At 44.8% G+C, this 17,168-nt stretch overlaps 1 protein-coding gene across 1 annotated transcript in view; it reads right to left on the bottom strand.

Moving 5' to 3' along the window:
• Positions 1–16,626, bottom strand: part of FAM227A (family with sequence similarity 227 member A) — a 44,441-nt gene extending 27,815 nt beyond the window's left edge. Inside the window, 8 exon segments of the mRNA XM_061123927.1 lie at positions 1,913–2,036; positions 4,826–4,930; positions 5,452–5,553; positions 9,169–9,315; positions 11,175–11,251; positions 11,858–11,930; positions 14,311–14,393; positions 16,485–16,626. Coding sequence (XP_060979910.1) covers positions 1,913–2,036; positions 4,826–4,930; positions 5,452–5,553; positions 9,169–9,315; positions 11,175–11,251; positions 11,858–11,930; positions 14,311–14,393; positions 16,485–16,626 — 853 coding nt within the window.
• Between the last annotated feature and the right edge of the window lie 542 nt (positions 16,627–17,168).

Raw genomic sequence — 17,168 nt, 5'->3', positions numbered from 1 at the left:
CTGGTCCTGGGGGGACTGGGCTTCCAGCATGAGCCCAACCCCATGCTGGCCTTGGAGCCTGGCATGAGCCACTTCCTCTCCATGAGACTGGTTTCTTCATTTGGAGAATGGAGATGTGAGGCCAACCCTGCCCTCCTGACAGTGTGAGGATCAGATTACACCACAGACGTGTGAACCTGCCACGTGCTATGTAGGTGTGAAGGCACTGTCACTGTTTTTCCTGTCTATCTCTTTTGCTCTTATTGGAACTCCTTGAAGGCAGGGGCTGGGTCTGATTCATCTCTGCACCTCCGGGGTTAGTTTTGGACCTGGCACACGATAAACAGACACTTAATAAAGCTTCGTTCAACATATTATTATACTTTGTTCAATACCAGAAATGGCTTTGCCAGAAATGGCTTTGCCTGAAATGTCGAATGGTGATGCTTAGGGGACTGATACCTTTCTTTTAAGGAAACCATGTGTTTCAGAGTCTTGATTTCTTGGGAGTCTGAATTCTCAGACAGTACAGAAATTCCACTATCTCCTTCAGTTCTTTGATTTAGGAAGGAAAAGCCCAAAGATTACTTAAAAAAATTCGAGCCCTTATACTAAGCTCCGGTCTCCACTGGACAAAGTAAGCAGACAGGAGGCTTATTACTGGGGGTCAACTGGGGAAGGAGGCACATCCTTGGACCAAAAAAGGAATAGGAAGAAAGACCAGAAAGGACAGAGTCAGAATGGGAGGTGAGGTGGTGTAGTGGTCAAAGACTTAGCTTCACAGTGGCAGGGCCTGGATCTGAATGCCTGCTCTCAATGCTGCATGTGTTAAAAGGACTGGGAATTATGTGAGGTGAAGGATATGTTAACTAATCTGCTTGTGGTAAAAATGTCACAACATATACATGCATCAAATCTTCACACTGTCCACCTTAGACTTCCACAATGTCATATGTCAATTATATCTCAATAAAGCTGGGGGAAATTTTTTTCCCTGACACGAATGACTCAGGGGGCCTAGACTACTTATAAAACAACGTAGCTGATGCTAACCATCTGCTTCCCTGGAATTTTGGTACATGATAGACAGAGGTGCCTACATGAGCAGCCCCCAATAAAAACCTTGGGCACTGTTTCTCTAATGGGCGCCTGGGCAGAACCATCACACAAGTGTGGCTACATGGTCATTGCTTCAGGATGAGGGGCTCTGCATCAATGGGAGGAGGAAGCCTGAATTCCTTCAAACTCTGCCTGTCTGTCCCCTTAGGATCTGGTTATGTAGCCTCACACCATTGCAATAAATCTTAGCTATAAATACAACTGTATGCTGACATCTGTGAGTTTGACCACATCTCCTGACGTGGAAGTGATCCTCAACACAGGAGGAAATGTAAAAAGTGCTTACTGAGCACAGCACTCAGTCCACAGGGGACGTCTCAGCTTTCAATGACTTTAGAAGATACCTGGGTTGAGATAGGGCGAGTGAGGAAGGAGACTGAAAAATAGTTGAAAAGCAAACATCAAACTGGCACTGTGGTGTGCTGCAGGGAGAGAGAGAGAGACACAACCCTTGGTCACGTGGGGACACACTGGGGGTGGAAGGTAGGTCTGTCTGGCCAGCACATGGCAGGGGGTTCCTGGGCCCACCCTCCTATAGCACATGGTTAACTGGCAGGACTGTGCTGAAACCTGCTCCCTGCAGATGCAGCCAGGGCCAAAGGGGGATGAGGACTGTCTCAGACTGCTTGAGGAAGCAGGCTCATGGGGGGACTCCTTGGGCTCTAACCGCACACTTGACTTTCCTGATTGTCAAGGAGAGAAAAGGACAACTGCCTCAATGAGGAGGTGTGATGGCAAACAGGAACCTACGCAGGCTCGGGTGGAAGACGTGTATCTGGAATGGCTTTCCCAGGAGAAAGCAGCCCCCTCTCACCTGCAATCCACAGGCTCATCGTGTTACAGATGTCGGACTTGAACTCGTGTGTGTTGAACCAGGACTGAGGGAAGCAGCAGCAGAAGCTGGTGTACAGGGCTTTACTCAGAAGCGATGGCAACCTCTAGGGGGCAAGCGGAGCCCAGGGGAGTGTTCTGGACATTTTCACACCCAGAAAAGAGCCCCTGACTTCAGAAAGGACCTGTGATTAAACGCTCTCCCTGACACTGTGCTACCTTCCTGATCACATGCTTAGCACGCGTGCTAAGTCGCTTCAGTCGTGTCTGACTCTCTGCGAGCCCATGGACTGTAGCCCGCCAGGCTCCTCCGTCCATGGGATTCTACAGGCAAGATACTGGATTGGGTTGCCATGCCCTCCTCCAGGGGATCTTCCCAATCCAGGGATCGAATCCACATCTCTTACGTCTCCTGCATTGGAAAGCGGGTTCTTTACCACTAGTGCCACTTGGGAAGTCCCACGAGGGGAGAAATTTCCATCTGCAGTTGCCACATATCTAAGTGGACCCCTTATCCTACGTGGGGACCACACCTCAAACATCGTGCTGTGTTGGCCAGCAAACTTCCTCTCCTCCAGCTCCTCTGCACATGGTCTGTGGCTCAGCCCTTTCTACCACCTGGTCAAAGAGTAGCTCAAAGATGACAAGTACATTTGACATACCCATCTTGCTCTATCCCAGAGATAATATTAAGTCTTACTTACTGAGTTTTTTTACATGCACAAGTAGTACTGCTGTTTCTTTTCAGCTATGCTTAGGCTCAAATTATACGTCTATATCTAGCTTTATTCATTTAACATCATAACATAAATACTTCCCCAGGTTATTATAAACTCTTCGGAATGTTTTTTCCAAAAGTGACCTTCATAATATTTTGTGAGTGGCCATTTCAAAATTTACTTAAACATGACAATATCTTGATAAATGATCCAAAAATGTCCAAAAAAATCATATTGTCATGTTTCTAAGACTTTGCATTACAAATTATGCAGAGTAATTATATTTATTTATGAAGTTAGCTCAGTGTCTGGCACATATTAGGCAGTTAAAAATTGGTTGAATGCATGAATGAAAGCAGCTTTTATTATTTATTAGGTTATGACTTGCATTAGATGGTACAATAATAGCAGTCATAGCAGCTATTATATATTCGTCACCCGTCAAGTGCTGGGTGATATGTCACATGTCTTACAATCTCATTTAATCCTTAGGACAACTTGGTGAGAGAGGCATTATTAATATTATCCCCATTTTATGGATGATGAAACTGAGACACAGACAGCCTAAGTGACTTGTTAAACAGACCCTTTATCAGTATAAGTGCCTTTCAGTACATCTGTATCAATTCACTTTCCACTCAGACTGTCCAAGGGAAATCCCTATATCCTTCATAATCCTGGGAGTGACACTTTTTAATCTATACAATCTAGCAGGTAAAAAGGGGAATTGAATGATTATTGTTTTAATTTATATTTTTGATTGTTGTCGAACATGAACTTTTTTCCCATTTGTATTTCTTCCCTAGTGAATTTCTGGTTTATGTACTTTGTCCATTGGTCCATTTTTCCTACTGATTTGTAAGACCTCTTTATGTTGTATGGCATATATGCTACCAGTATGTTTGCATAATTTCTCATTTGCCTCTTTGCAATAATTTAAAGAATTTATATATTAATAGTTAAATCACTCTTTTTGGTTATTCCCTTGGGGTCATATTTAGAAAGTCCTTCCCCATCCTCAAACCCTCAAATCATATAAATGCTCACTTATATTTTCTTCTAGCAACCCTTTTAGTGTATACACACACACACACACACACATATATATATATATACATGCTGTTGTTCAGTCACTAAGTCATGTCCAACTCTTTGTGGCCCCATGGACTGTAGTCTACCAGGCTCCTCTGTCCATGGGATTACCCAGGCAAGAATACTGGAGTGACTTGCCATTTCCTTCTCCAGGGGATCTTCCCGACCCGGGGACTGAACCCATGTCTTCTGCTTGGCAGGTGGATTCTTTAACACTGAGCCACCTGGGAAGCCCATATATATACATACACACACACATATAAAAAGTATATATGTATATTCATGATTTTGAAATTACATATTTAAATGCTATAGAAATAAATAAAATAGAGAAGGAAGTTTCTTCTAACCTCATTCCCCGAGTTTTCCTGGGTCAGGAAGATCCCCTGGAGAAGGGAATGGAAACCCACTCCAGTATTCTTGGCTAGAGAATCCTATGGACTGAGAGGTCTGGTGGATGACAGTCCATGGGGTCAAAAACAGTCAGATACAACTGAGCAACTAACACTTTCACTTTCCCTAGAGATGAGCGTGGCTATGAGTTCGGCAAATATTTTTCCAGACTTTTTTTTCCCACTCATAGGCACACATACATATACATATACATGGTGTTGTATATGTTGCTTTGTTTTTCACTTAAAATATATCATTATATCTTCCCAATCGGTATATATAGAGCTACCTTATTTTTTGTAACTGCTGCATTACAAGTCAGTATATGAAACCATCAGGCTTCCCAGGTGGCTCAGTGGGTAAAGAATCTGCCTGCAATGCAGGAGATGCAGGAGACGTGGGTTTAATCCCTGAGATGGGAAGATTCCCCTAGAGGAGGGCATGGCAATCCACTCCAGTATTCTTGCCTGGAGAATCCCAAGGACAGAGGAGCCTGGCGGGCTACAATCCATAGAATTACAAAGAGACAGACTCGACTGAAGCAACTTAGCATGGAGCAGGCATGCATATGAAGATACCACAACTTAGTAATTACTTTCTTATGGAAAGAATGTTAAGGGCATTAACTTGGCAAGAGCAGTGAATAGCTATCTAATATGATTTGTTTTTCCTAAATAGCGGTTGATGCTCACTTTTAAGAGAGCCTCTTCGTAGTGGGTCCTGGATTCACAAAACAAAAGAAAAGCATAGTTCTGGGCTATCCGGTCGAACAGCTTGCTCTGGACGTCCTTCTTTGGCTACCAGGAATACAAATAGAGAAGGAATGACAAGAATTACTTGTTGAAACAGTCAAGGGCTGAGAACCTTAACTAAGTGTTTCTCTTATTTTTAGGAATCTTATTTGCAAGGTATTTAATCTCATATTATTTATGAAATGCTATACTAATTTGCTTTAGTATCTACAGAACATGTACAGAGAGGCAGGCTGTTGAGAAAAGCGCCCTAAACTCTGAGCCAGGAGGTCCTGACTTTGCTCTCTGCCCTGCCCTTGACCAGCCACGTGACAGGGGCCAGTTCCTAAAGCTCAGGGTTGCTGCAGGCATGGTGCAATGTTTCCAGCCCAAGGTGTCTGGAGAAGGTATGGGTGGGGAAGGATGAGGGTGACAGATGACGTGTGGTCTACGGGTGGTCTGTAGAATCAGAGGGGCTGATAGCCCATGTTAAAGAGGCTGGGGTTTGTTTTTTTTTTTAAAAAGAGGCTGGGGTTTGTCCCACAGAAAAATAAGCATGGAAGAGAAGCAACCAGATTTTTATTTACCTGGTACCTTTCATGAAAGATCCACCAGAAGCTATCCAGCCATATAGCTCTTAGAGACGGGGAAGAGAGAAACTTCTCTAATTCTCTACCTGAACAGAAAGACTGGAAAAGAAACAAAATTCATGTTATTATTGCTTATTTATTTATTTATTCTTTGAAATTTACCTGGAGCTACAGCCAGATTCATAATCATCTCCACTCAAACCCTTCCTTTCTGCCCATATTCCATGGCTTGTTATTGTTATTAATCACACCATCTCCCCGCCAACCATCTTTGGAGTCAACATACTTTGGAGTCAACTTAGAAAAAAAAAAAACAACCAAAAACCTAGAGCCTGTTATATAGAGTGAAGTAAGTCAGAAACAGAAAAACAAATACCATATATTAATGCGTATATATGGAATCTAGAAAAATGGTTATTGATGAACCTATTTGCAGGGCAGGAATAGAGACACAGAGGTAGAGAACAGACGTGTGGATACAGAGGGGTAGGGAGAAGAGGGCACGAACCGAGAGAGTAGCATTGACATGTGTACACTCCCGTGTGTCAGATTGGTAGTGGGAAGCTGCTATATAATACAGGGGGCTCGGCTCGGTGCTCTGTGACAACCAGAAGGGGCGGGAGGTGGGGAGGGGGAGGCTCAAGAAGGAGGGGAACATTTGCCATGGATCTCGCGCTGGCCCATGCCATTCATTCCTTATCTCACTTTTTCACCATCTATCTCTGTGGTTGCTGCTGAATGATGAAACTGTTATCCCCAATTTATAGAAGAGGGAAGTGAGGATTGAAAGGTTAGAATTCTTGCCTAAGCTTATACAGACAGGGAGGCTCAAAAGCAGGCAGCCTAGGTCTTCCCTGGTGCTTCCAATAGAGGGGCGCGGGTTCAATCCCTGGTTGGGGAAGTAAGAATCCCACATGCCACATTAAAAAAAAGAAAAGAAAAGCAAAAAGCAGGCAGCCTGGCCCCAGAGAGACTGCACGGGCTGCCTTTCCTCTTACCACTTGGAGGAACAGGGTGTGTCCTGGATGCACAGGGAAAGAATCCTTGGCTGTCCCTTCAAGCCTACAGAAGCTGAAGGCACAGTGCATAAGCAAGCCACCCTTGGTAGCAAAGAGCGCTCTGAGCCCTGCTCCTGGTTTTGTCCTCTCTGCCATTTCTCACGTCTCCTTGGAGAGGCAGGACAGTCAGAGGGGTGGACAGCACAGACTGACACTGCGGATTCTCACCCAGCTCTTACACTAATTAGCTGCAGGGTCCTGACCAATGGTACTGAATCTGTCTGTGCTCATCTGGGAAATGGAGATGGTGATGACAGTCCTGACCTCCAGAACGGCTGTGAGGGTTCAATGAGTGAACTCATGGTCTAGGGGTGACCACCGGGTTCTCTGAGCCAGAGGCAAAGCTGGCGGCTGAGGGCAGATGGAGGGGATGGAGGAGAAGATTTGAGGAGGCAAGTAAATTTGGCCTGGCCCCCGAGCAGGATGGAAGAAGGTCCTTTTAAAGGCAGGGCACAAATCTGTCTTGGGTTTCCTGGGAGCCAAAGAAAAGCAGGAGCCAGCATCAGATATAAGACTAAAAGCATTCCAGGAAATGCAGTTTTTCTTGGGATTAAGGTCTAAGGAAAACACTTCCCAGGGGACCTGAGAAATGGGACATTAGTTAGCACAGCAGTCACCATCCTGGGGGCGCCCACACAGCACGGGGAAACGAGAGTTCAGGTTCCAGGGAGGGCCAGTGGGCCTGTCAGGGGTACAAGGATGGGGAGGTGGCGGCACAGGAACAGTGGATCCGTGGAACACGCCATCCATTTTCCATGTCTTTCTTCCTCTTTTAAATTTCAGAAAAAGGAGGAAGAAAAAACTACAATCTCGTATACCTGAAACTAACACAACATTGTAAATCAACTACTTATCACTCAGAGAATGCTGGTGATATCTCTGAATGGTTTCACCCCAGATTTTCCTGTGGGCTGACATAATGACATTGTACTGCAGAGTTTTACGTACTGATGTTTTTCATGTAACGTCATTTAACGTGATAGCATAGTATGTTAAAATACACTCTATAAATACTCATTAGAGCGGCAAACCAAAATGACTGCACTGTTGTTCACTGTTGATATATAAACCAAAAATGACTGCACTGTTGTTCTATCATTAAACTTTTCTAATAACATTGATAATAAAACAATCATTTTCTGAGAAGTTATGCCTTACTATGTGCTGTGTTGTGTGCTTATGTACATTATTTAATTTTACAATAATACTTCAAGGTAGAGGCTACTGTTATTGCTATTTACAGAAGAATAAATGAGAGCACAGAGAGCTACTTAATCGCCAAGATGTACTGCCTTCCAGGTCCTTGTTATCACAAAAACCATGTAGTGAACTTCTTTTTTACACTGTCCTGGAGAGAATGTGATGCTGTGAGTGCCTGCTGCTCCTTCACCTCTTTGCTAAAGAAGGCAGGGGACCCAGGACCTGATCTCAGGGTGAATACTGCCTGCCCTGGGGACCAACACCTGGTGAAAGGCAGCCATCCGCTTAGTGACCACAGTCCATGCTGGAGCCTGGCACTGGAAATCCAGCAAACACCACTGTCATCCCGGGCAGTGACTGGCCTAAACAGATCACTGCTCTCAGGAAGTCAGCATGCAAGATGTAACAGAGGTAGAGAGACAGCCTGAAAGAGGGCAACAGGGAAAAAATCATGAAGAGGAGGAGGAGAAGGCAGAGAAAGGCTAGGGAGAGAGGGAGGAGGGACAGCGCGAGATGGGGGTGTGGTTTGAAGCAGTGAGAAGCTGGGTGCCAGGAATGGCGGGGGTAGCTAGTTAGGAGCTGAGGGGTCACTGGTCACAGCTGTTTTGGGGACCCTGGGGCTGTGCAGTTGTGAGGGGCATTGACACACAGCTTTCCAGCTGAGAAATTCTCAGACAAATCTGAGAATTGTCTCAGATGGCTGAGACAATTTTCTGGGCCTCCTCCCCTCTCAACCCCTGCTCACAACCATCCCCCAGCTCCTGAGGGGCCAGCATTGTCTGACACACACACAGGTTCTTCTGGGCCTCAGAATACTCCCTTTCCTCCTTCCCTGCAGCTCAGCTGGGAAAGAATCTGCCTGCAATGCGGGAGACCTGGGTTCGATCCCTGGGTTGGTAAGATCCTCTGGAGAAGGGAATGGCTACCCACTCTAGTATTCTGGTCTGGAGAATTCCAGAAACTTTAAAGTCCGTGGGGTTGCAAAGAGTTGGACACGACTGAGTGACTTTCACTTTTACTTTTCTCCTTCCTAAGGAACCTGGCTCTCCAAGCTGGTGACTCACCTCAAGGGATATCCATGGGGCACAGGAAGTAAATATTCTAACTACTGTCTAATTAAGAAAAAAATTAAGGTTACCCATATACAACCTAGTGACTGACAACAGAACACATGCATCATTAATTAGCATATATCACAAGGGTGTGACCTCAAAATGCTACACTAATAGGTCATGCTATTAGGTTAGGAGCCTAATAGCACTAACTAATAGGTTAGGAGCCCAGAGCACTGGGAGAAAGGATGTCAGTTTCGTCGTTGGTCTAATCTCAGCTCAGTCACTTGCAAACTCTGTGGCCCTCAGCAACTTACCTGCCCGACTCAGATCCCTGGGGTATAAGACTGGGACAGCGGTGTGTCCCATGCAGGCGGGCGCCCCAGAGGGCCCTCTCTTCTTACCTTGCCGCTAAGGGGGTTTTTCTCAGCCAGGATCACGTTGCCCACCAAGTCACAGAAGTCCACCCCATTTGGAAGATTGTTTGGCCTAGAGTCGTCAAAGGATGGGTACTGGTACAGCTCCGCCAGGAGATTTTTATCGGCTGTTTTCTAAGGACAAAAACAGGATATGAAAATGGGGTCCCTCATTTTGACAGTTTAAAACAACACAATATCTTCTCCTTTTTATCATGGAGACAATATTAGTAATCTTAGAGGATGTTGAAGAAAATGAGAGTGTGTGCGTGATCCCAGCAGTCCTCATCCAACAGCTATTTACAATATTTCGACTTTTCCTTTCAGGCTTTGAGCACATGTATACAAATACATATGTGTTACTTCAATCATTTTACGATACATATATGCACACACACTTTTATGTCTTGCTTTATCCCCTTGGATTTTTCACATTGCCTCACTGTCTTCAAATTTATCATTTAAAGTAGTATATCTTGTTAAGATGTGCTATAATTTAATTAATTACTCACAGATGAGTTCAAATAAATATTATTTATTACTAACTGGGACCATATGCTTCACCCATTTGAGCTTATTTACTTGGCATGAATTTCCCAAAATGGGCATTAATTTCTCAAAATGGCACTGTTAGGGTCAAAGGATATGACCACCCCACCTCTGTGGTTCTTAACATATATCATTAAATGGATTTTAGGATAAAAATATGACTATAAAAATGTAAAAATACAGAAAAGTAGGAAGAGGAGATCAATAACCATGACCCAAAGGCACCTCCTGGAAGCATTCTGAGGGACTGAGTTCCTCGGTAACTGGGCTATGGCCTTGACAATGGAAGAACTGAGTGACTAACTGCATTGACTCTGAGTCAGATGTCAGGTCCCCCATGTACTGGCTGGGCCACTATGGACAGGACATTTAGACCTGCTCGGCCACTATCTTGGGTCGTGTGACAGTTTCGATGTAGACCCACAACCATCAGGCTCTATGCTGTGTGGGAATTTTCCAGGCTATAAGGTGAAAAAAGGGTAACATATTCTCTAGCATTTAAAGGTTTGAATACACATGAGCTGGGTAGTTTAAAGAGGGAGCCTAAGCTCTTAGGCTCTTCCTAAGAAGATCTTGCCTCCCAGAAGGCGCTAGTGGTAAAGAACCCGCCTGCCAATGCAGGAGTCAAAAGACGTGGGTTTGATCCCTGGGTCAGGAAGATCCCCTAGAGGAGGAAATGACAACCCAGTCCAGTATTCTTGCCTGGGAAATCCCAAGGACAGAGGAGCCTGGCAGGCTACAGGCTCAATGGGGTCGCAGAGAGTCAGACACAACTGAGGCGACAGCACTTAGGAGGATCTTACTGGGGCGGCTATGAGATGGGGCCAGAGTGCTACCGCAGAGGCCGCTGAGAGAGCAAGACCCCAGGCATGGGGATCTGAGCGAGAGGCAAGGGCTCTGTCACCAGCAAGCTGCATGACGCTGGACGGGTCCTCTGACTGCTCCTGACTGTCAGCTCCCTGGGGTGTCTGCAGTGACCCATAAAACCTGCACTGCTGTGGGAATGCACCCCCGGGAGCTCTGCAGCACGGTGGCTCTGTGTGAACTGAAGCTGAACTCATTGTTTCTAAGGGTAAACAGTTTCTCAATTCTAAAAATAAACGGACAACTGACCTCTGGAATCCTCTTGGTTCTACCTTTTTGAGGTGTTATGAGAAATTCTAAAGTTATTAAAATACATTGGTGGTGTTCAGTCACCAAGTCGTGTCTGACTCTCTGTGATCCCATGGACTGCAGCATGCCAGGCCTCCTTGTCCCTCACCATCTCCTGGAGTTTGCCCAAGTTCATGTCCATTGAATCAGACGTTAAGATAGGTTAAGATTTTCTAAAACAGGTACTCTGCCGTTTTCCTACATAATCACCATCCAGGTGCCAAGGGGCCTTTCCCTGGGAATAAAATGTAGTTCAGGCCCAGCAGAAACAGACCCAGTAAGAGGTCCCTTACCCTTTTGATAACGAAAGATTTGACATTCCTGAATTCTGAGCCCTTGCAAATATACTGTGATTTTCCTTCGCTCTTTTCTGCAAGAGAATGAAAGAAGAGAAATAGGATGTGAGTAACCACGGGCTGTGCCCACGGCTGTGTGGTAATCATACCTGTGATTTTTTCATTCATCCTGAGCAGCCAGATGGCATACGCACCATTAGTTTGCCTGGGTTGCTGACTTGCTAAGACTCCCCTCCTTATTTGATCAGACTGCTTTTGAGCTCAGAGAAGCAGTCAGGAGGAGCAGATAAAACATGGGTTTCGAAGTCAGTCTGGGGCGAATCCAAGACCTGGGGTGGATAAGCCTTGTGGTTCTCGGCAAGTGGTTCCCTTACTTTTTCTCAAGTATAAAACACATTCGAAGGCACCTGCCTCACAGGTAGGGGGTCTTAGGAAGCTTTAACAAGTGGATCTGTATGAAAACACCTAGTGCAAGGTGTCCCCCAGCAGGTCATCTCGAAATGGTACTGTCCCTCCCTCCTTCCTTGCCTGATACCAAGAAGTGAGATTAAAGGCTCTCTCAGAAGAGGCCAAAGATACTCTCACCTGAAACTCCAGATTCCTACTCAATTACATTTTAGACACTAAAAAAAACCAAACCCCATAAAAACACCATCAAGGCTACAGGAAAGGAGTTTTGCCTCTGTCTGCCAAGCCGCCGCGACTTCGCTCTCTTTTTAAAGCCTTCTTCTCCATCTCATATTTCTCAATTGCCTTCAAAAACCAAAAGAGAAATGGGGTTTTAGGGTTTTAGTGCAAATCTGAGGGGAGGGCAGGGGTCAGGGACTAGGCCACTTCTCCTGCCGGTGCGCAAAAGGCCTGGAACAAAGTTTGTGGCAGGGCCTTGCTGTCTCCCCGCTAGGTGGTAGGGCCTTGGTGGCCATATGTGTCACTGACCTCATCCCCCTGAGGGTCACCACCACTATGGCCCCTACCCCCACCTTCTCCCTCATTGCCACTCCTCCTGGCTACACTCCCGAGGAACACAGGATCTGGAGCAGGCTTCCAATCATGGCTCCATGGGTGACAAGCTGCGGTTTAACCTCTGTACAGGGGGATAGTAATACCTACCTCCCAGTGCTTTTATAAGGCTGAGATACTACTATAAAGAATCTGATGCGTTTTAAAACACTAGCACTCCGTAGGCTTTCAGATAGGAGCTGCTTAATAAAGAGTAACTATTATTATTATTATTAATCATCACCATACCCCGACCTCTCAAGAGATTTCTCTTGATCTCTGATTCCTCCCCACCCTCCCCCCCAAGCCCTGATAATAAGGGAGGAAAGAAAAACGAATGTCAGTGACCCAACAAGTTGCATTGACTGTCAACCAGCCCAGCGATAAGCTGGGATAATGAAGTTAATCAAGTATGATTCTATGTCTTTGCCCTCAAGGAATTTCCAGTCTATTCAGAGAACCAAATCAACATACATGGGACAAGTAAGTCCTAAACATTTAGGATTCAAATGAGTGGGATCAGTATGGGCTGGAGCAGAGAGGACTGGCCAGAAAAGGTTGAGTACGAGTGTTGGGGATGAGGGAGGAGGCAGCTCTCCTTAGCGTGATAAACCGTGAAACGCTTCTCCAGCCTCCCACTACCTTCCTCCTGAACTGGCAGCCCCAGTCTGCGAGATGAGCTAAAGGTACTGGAATGTGTGCAGGTGTGTGGGCCTGTCGGGAAAGGGGTCACACTGATAAGTCTTTGCACCAACACTGTGGCCCCAGTAACGTGCATTGGAGAAGGCACGATGGATGAATGAATCGGATGGGTGAGCGTCAACATGACAATACAGCCATGCCTCTGCCATCCACCAGGATGTCACTGCAGCTGACACCGGCAGGGCCTGGAAGGACGGACAGGATTTCCACAGAGAAAGAACAGAGAGGAACGTTGATTCCTGGAGGAAAAGTAAGTTTTAGGGAGAAAATGATGAGACCTGAGTTTGCCTTTGAGAAGACAGAAGGACCTACAGGTAGGGCTGTTCCCTAGGAAGCAACTCCCAAACCTGGCTGGTGACCAGCCTTGCTGGGGAATTATTCAGATATACAGATTTATCAGAGATATTTATTCAGTCCTGAAAATTCATTGGAAGGGCTGATGCTGAAGATGAAGCTCCAATACTTTGGCCACCTGATGAGAACTGACTCATTAGAAAAGACCCTGATGCTGGGGAAGATTGAAGGCAGGAGGAGAAGGGGATGACAGAAGATGAGATGGTTGGATGGCATCACCAACATGATGGACATGAGTTTGAGTAAACTCTGGGAATTGGTGATGGACAGGGAAGCCTGGCGTGCTGCAGTCCATGGGGTCGCAAAGAGCCAGACACGATTGAGCAACTGAACTTACTTACTTAACTTATCTAATTCTTGCATAGATAATAACACATCTATGAAGTAGATATAGTATCAATGTTATCATCATTTTACAAGACACTGAGACTCACAGAGGCTCAATAGTTTACCTAATGTCAGAATGTGCGAGAACAGTAAGGCTGCAGGAATTCAAACTCGGACAGTCTTATTCTAAGCCTCTGGAGCTACATACACCCTCATGCACATGTACAGAGCACACATACAGAGACAGAGTGCTTTTGAACTTAAACAAAATTGTTCCAAATAGTGTGTGTGTGTATTTTGCTTTTATTCACAATTCAATTTTAGGCTCTGCTCGACAGTGGGTTAAGGGAGAACTAAAGCTCGTGGTTTCCTTCCAGCTTCAGTAAAGAGTGGCTTAACCTCTGTGAAAGGCAACTTGGCTGTATCCATCAAAATTTTAATTTCACTTCCAGGGCTCTATCTGGCAGAAACACTTGCAAATGAGTCCCAAGATACATGTAGAAAAATATTCACATGTTTACTATGATGAAAATGCCACTGAAATAAGGAATTAGGGAAGAGTTAAATTGATTTTGCCATAGCCAAATCCTATATAAAAAAATAAGACTTTTATATAGATAAAAATAAAAGTTTATGAATTTAAAGAAACATGTGTTTGAGACTTCTATTGTGCAAACGTGCTTTCAAATTAATAAAGGGGTCCCTAGAGTCCTTTCTTCCTGGAAGCCTTACCTTAGCACTCAAAACTCACCAGGCCATGCACCAGCGGGCTGGGACTCAGATCTATGTCAGCAATCATCCGGTTCACCTGCTGAATGGAGCCGACCAGGCACGCTGGGAGGTGGGCCTGTTAAGGAGACTTTCGGGTGACGATCACACACACAGAACAGGCCGAGGGAGCCTGGCCAGGACAGCAGCTCGCTTCCTTCCTGTGCTTTTTCCCACCCCATTATTTTCTCTGCAAACATTCACACTTCTTTTATCTTGCCTTAAATGAGCTGCTTTAAAAATTGTAAACAAAAATTAACCATATTCTAGACACCTTGAAAAACAGAAGAAGAATCACCCATTATGCTACCACCCTAACAACTTATTAGGATATGGGGAGACTTCCTTCTAGCACTATTACATACATACCTTTTTACATAATTATACATCAGGGTATGCCTATGTTAGTTACTACTCTGACTTCTCTCCCACTCATTAATACGATCATTTTTCGTAATCTTTGTAATATTTTAAATGGCAGTATACAAATTCATTTAGAGAATGCATCTTAATAGACTTAACTGTCCCTTGGCTATTGAATATTTAAGCTGTTTACATTTTTTGCAACTATAAATCACGCTGTGATGCACGCAGTCACACCGAGAGCTGTTTCCTTATTTGGGATTATTCCTTTAAGAGAGATTTTCAGGTGAAGGATGCCTGGGTCCAAGGGCATCTCGATCTTGTTTATCACTGTTGAAATCTCTGCTCAGTTTGACGGCCCCTCTTATTACCCTCTCTACGTTTGCATTTCTATCTGTCGTAGTCTCAAGTGGCCTAGGATATAGCCTTTGTAAAAGCCCCATAATCCATCACTCCTCATAGCCTTCACGTAAAGTCAGGCTCACTGTTACTTCCATTACCCTCAAGTGTTCTTACAAATTGGAGGACACTTGACAAATGAAGATGCCAAGGAGAGACATGACAAATCATAGGGAGTGAAATGGATTGCTTAGGTTGCGATGAGTGTGGGATTAAGAGAGAGGGCACATTAGAAAAAGGCCAGGAAAATGAGACCTTGAAGTAGATCCTCATGGGATCATTTGTGCTCATCTTGAGAAGGGTTTTGGAGAGGCCCAGAAAGTGAGGTGATGCAGAGAGATACACGCAGCTTGGCTAGCAGGAGCATGACTCGAAGGTACGTGAGCTCTATAGAAAATGGAAAGACAGACTTATTTATAACCTAAGACGGTCTCTATTTGCTGCATGAGTTTTATGGTCCCTCAGAGACGGGATTCTGTGAGTCTCTGAGACACGAGGTTCAGGGTCAGAAGTGAGATCCGGATCAATGAGGCCAGAGTCAGAGAAGGAAGATTCTGGTAGAGTCTGGATAATGCCAGAAGGGGCAAAGTCTGGCCCAGGTAGAGGTGCTGGCAAGTTAGAAAGGTCAAATGGAGTTATTTGTTTGGTGTTTTTTTTTTTTTTAATTGTTTATTGAATTTGCTGCAGTATTGCTTCTGGGTTCTGTTTTGGATTTTGGCCATGAGGCATGTGGGATTTTAGCTCCTCGACCAGGGATCGAACAGCACTGAAAGGTGAAGTCCCAACCACTAGACCACCTGGGAAGTCCCCCAAATGGAGTTTTAAAAAGAAAGAAAGGGAGAGAAAGAAAGAAAGGGAATTCCCTAGCAGTCCAATGGTTAGGACTTGGCACACTTTCACTGCCATATGTGCCTGGTTTCAATCCCTAGTCAGGGAACTAAGATCCTGCAAGTCACATGGCATAGCCAAAAACAAACAGACAAATAAAATTTTTTTTAAAGGAAAAAAAAAAGTTGAGTATTCAGCTAACTCCTCTGAGGGCAGAGTCTTGGACTATAACTTAGTTTCTAAGTTTAATTTTTTGGAAGAAAGAAGGGAAAGGAGACAATGGGGAAAAAAGAGCATTTTTTTCCCCTCTTCTTCCCCATCTTTTCAACAAACATTTCCAGTATGTCTTCCTTTGGTGTGCTTTCTGCTCTATCTTAGTAAAACAAACTCAAGTCAAACACTCCTTCACAGCCTCAAATTCTTTTAGAGGATAGGTGGGGCTTAAATAATTGAAGAAAATCAACAAACACATAAGAAACAAGTTAGTAAGTGGTGTATGATAGAGCCCAGGTTACACCTCCGTGCAGGTGTGTTGTCTCCATTGCAGACGGCACCACAGAAGGATACAGGGCATATTGTCCTTCAGAGTCTTCCTCGTGGCGTCCTTGAGTGCGTTCTGCGCAATCAGGGAAACAGCCAGGTGGTCATCCAGGGGCACCACTGGCAAAGCAGTGAGGTTGGTGATATCCAACCTCCTGAAGTGAGCCATTGTCCACTTTCTTGTACACTGACCAACAGTTAAGTTTCCACCTTCAGGAGCCTCTCATTCCTCCCCTGTGGTCTTGTTCTCTGTTCAACCAGCCTCCTGGAAATCAGAAATAAGCACAGAACCAACTTAAAAAGCTCAACCATGTTCATCTCACAAGCAGGGCTGATGGCAAGGCACACGCTGCATACAACATGGGGAATAGACTTTTTAGAGAAACCCATTCTTTTTTTTTTCTTTGTTTCTTTTGTTTTTATTGGAAGAGAGTTGATTTACAATGTTGTGTTAGTTTCTGCCATACCGCAAAGTGAATCGGTTATATATCTGTTCTTTTTTAGATTCTTTTCTCATATAGGTCATTACAGAGTATTGAGCAGAGTTCCCTGTGCTACACAGTAGATCCTTATTAGTTCTCTATTTTACATACGCGTACATGCATGCTTCTCAAGAGATGCACATAACCTTTGAGTTGTGCAGGAACTGACGTCCCCACGCAGCTGCAGCATTGTAACCTCAGGCTGAACACAAGATGCCTGGAGCTTGCG

The sequence above is a fragment of the Dama dama genome, chromosome 22, assembly GCF_033118175.1.
Source record: "Dama dama isolate Ldn47 chromosome 22, ASM3311817v1, whole genome shotgun sequence".
Taxonomy (NCBI): domain Eukaryota; kingdom Metazoa; phylum Chordata; class Mammalia; order Artiodactyla; family Cervidae; genus Dama; species Dama dama.
The sequence above is the reverse complement of the archived record's forward strand: the minus strand, read 5'-3'. Positions and strand labels throughout refer to the sequence as shown.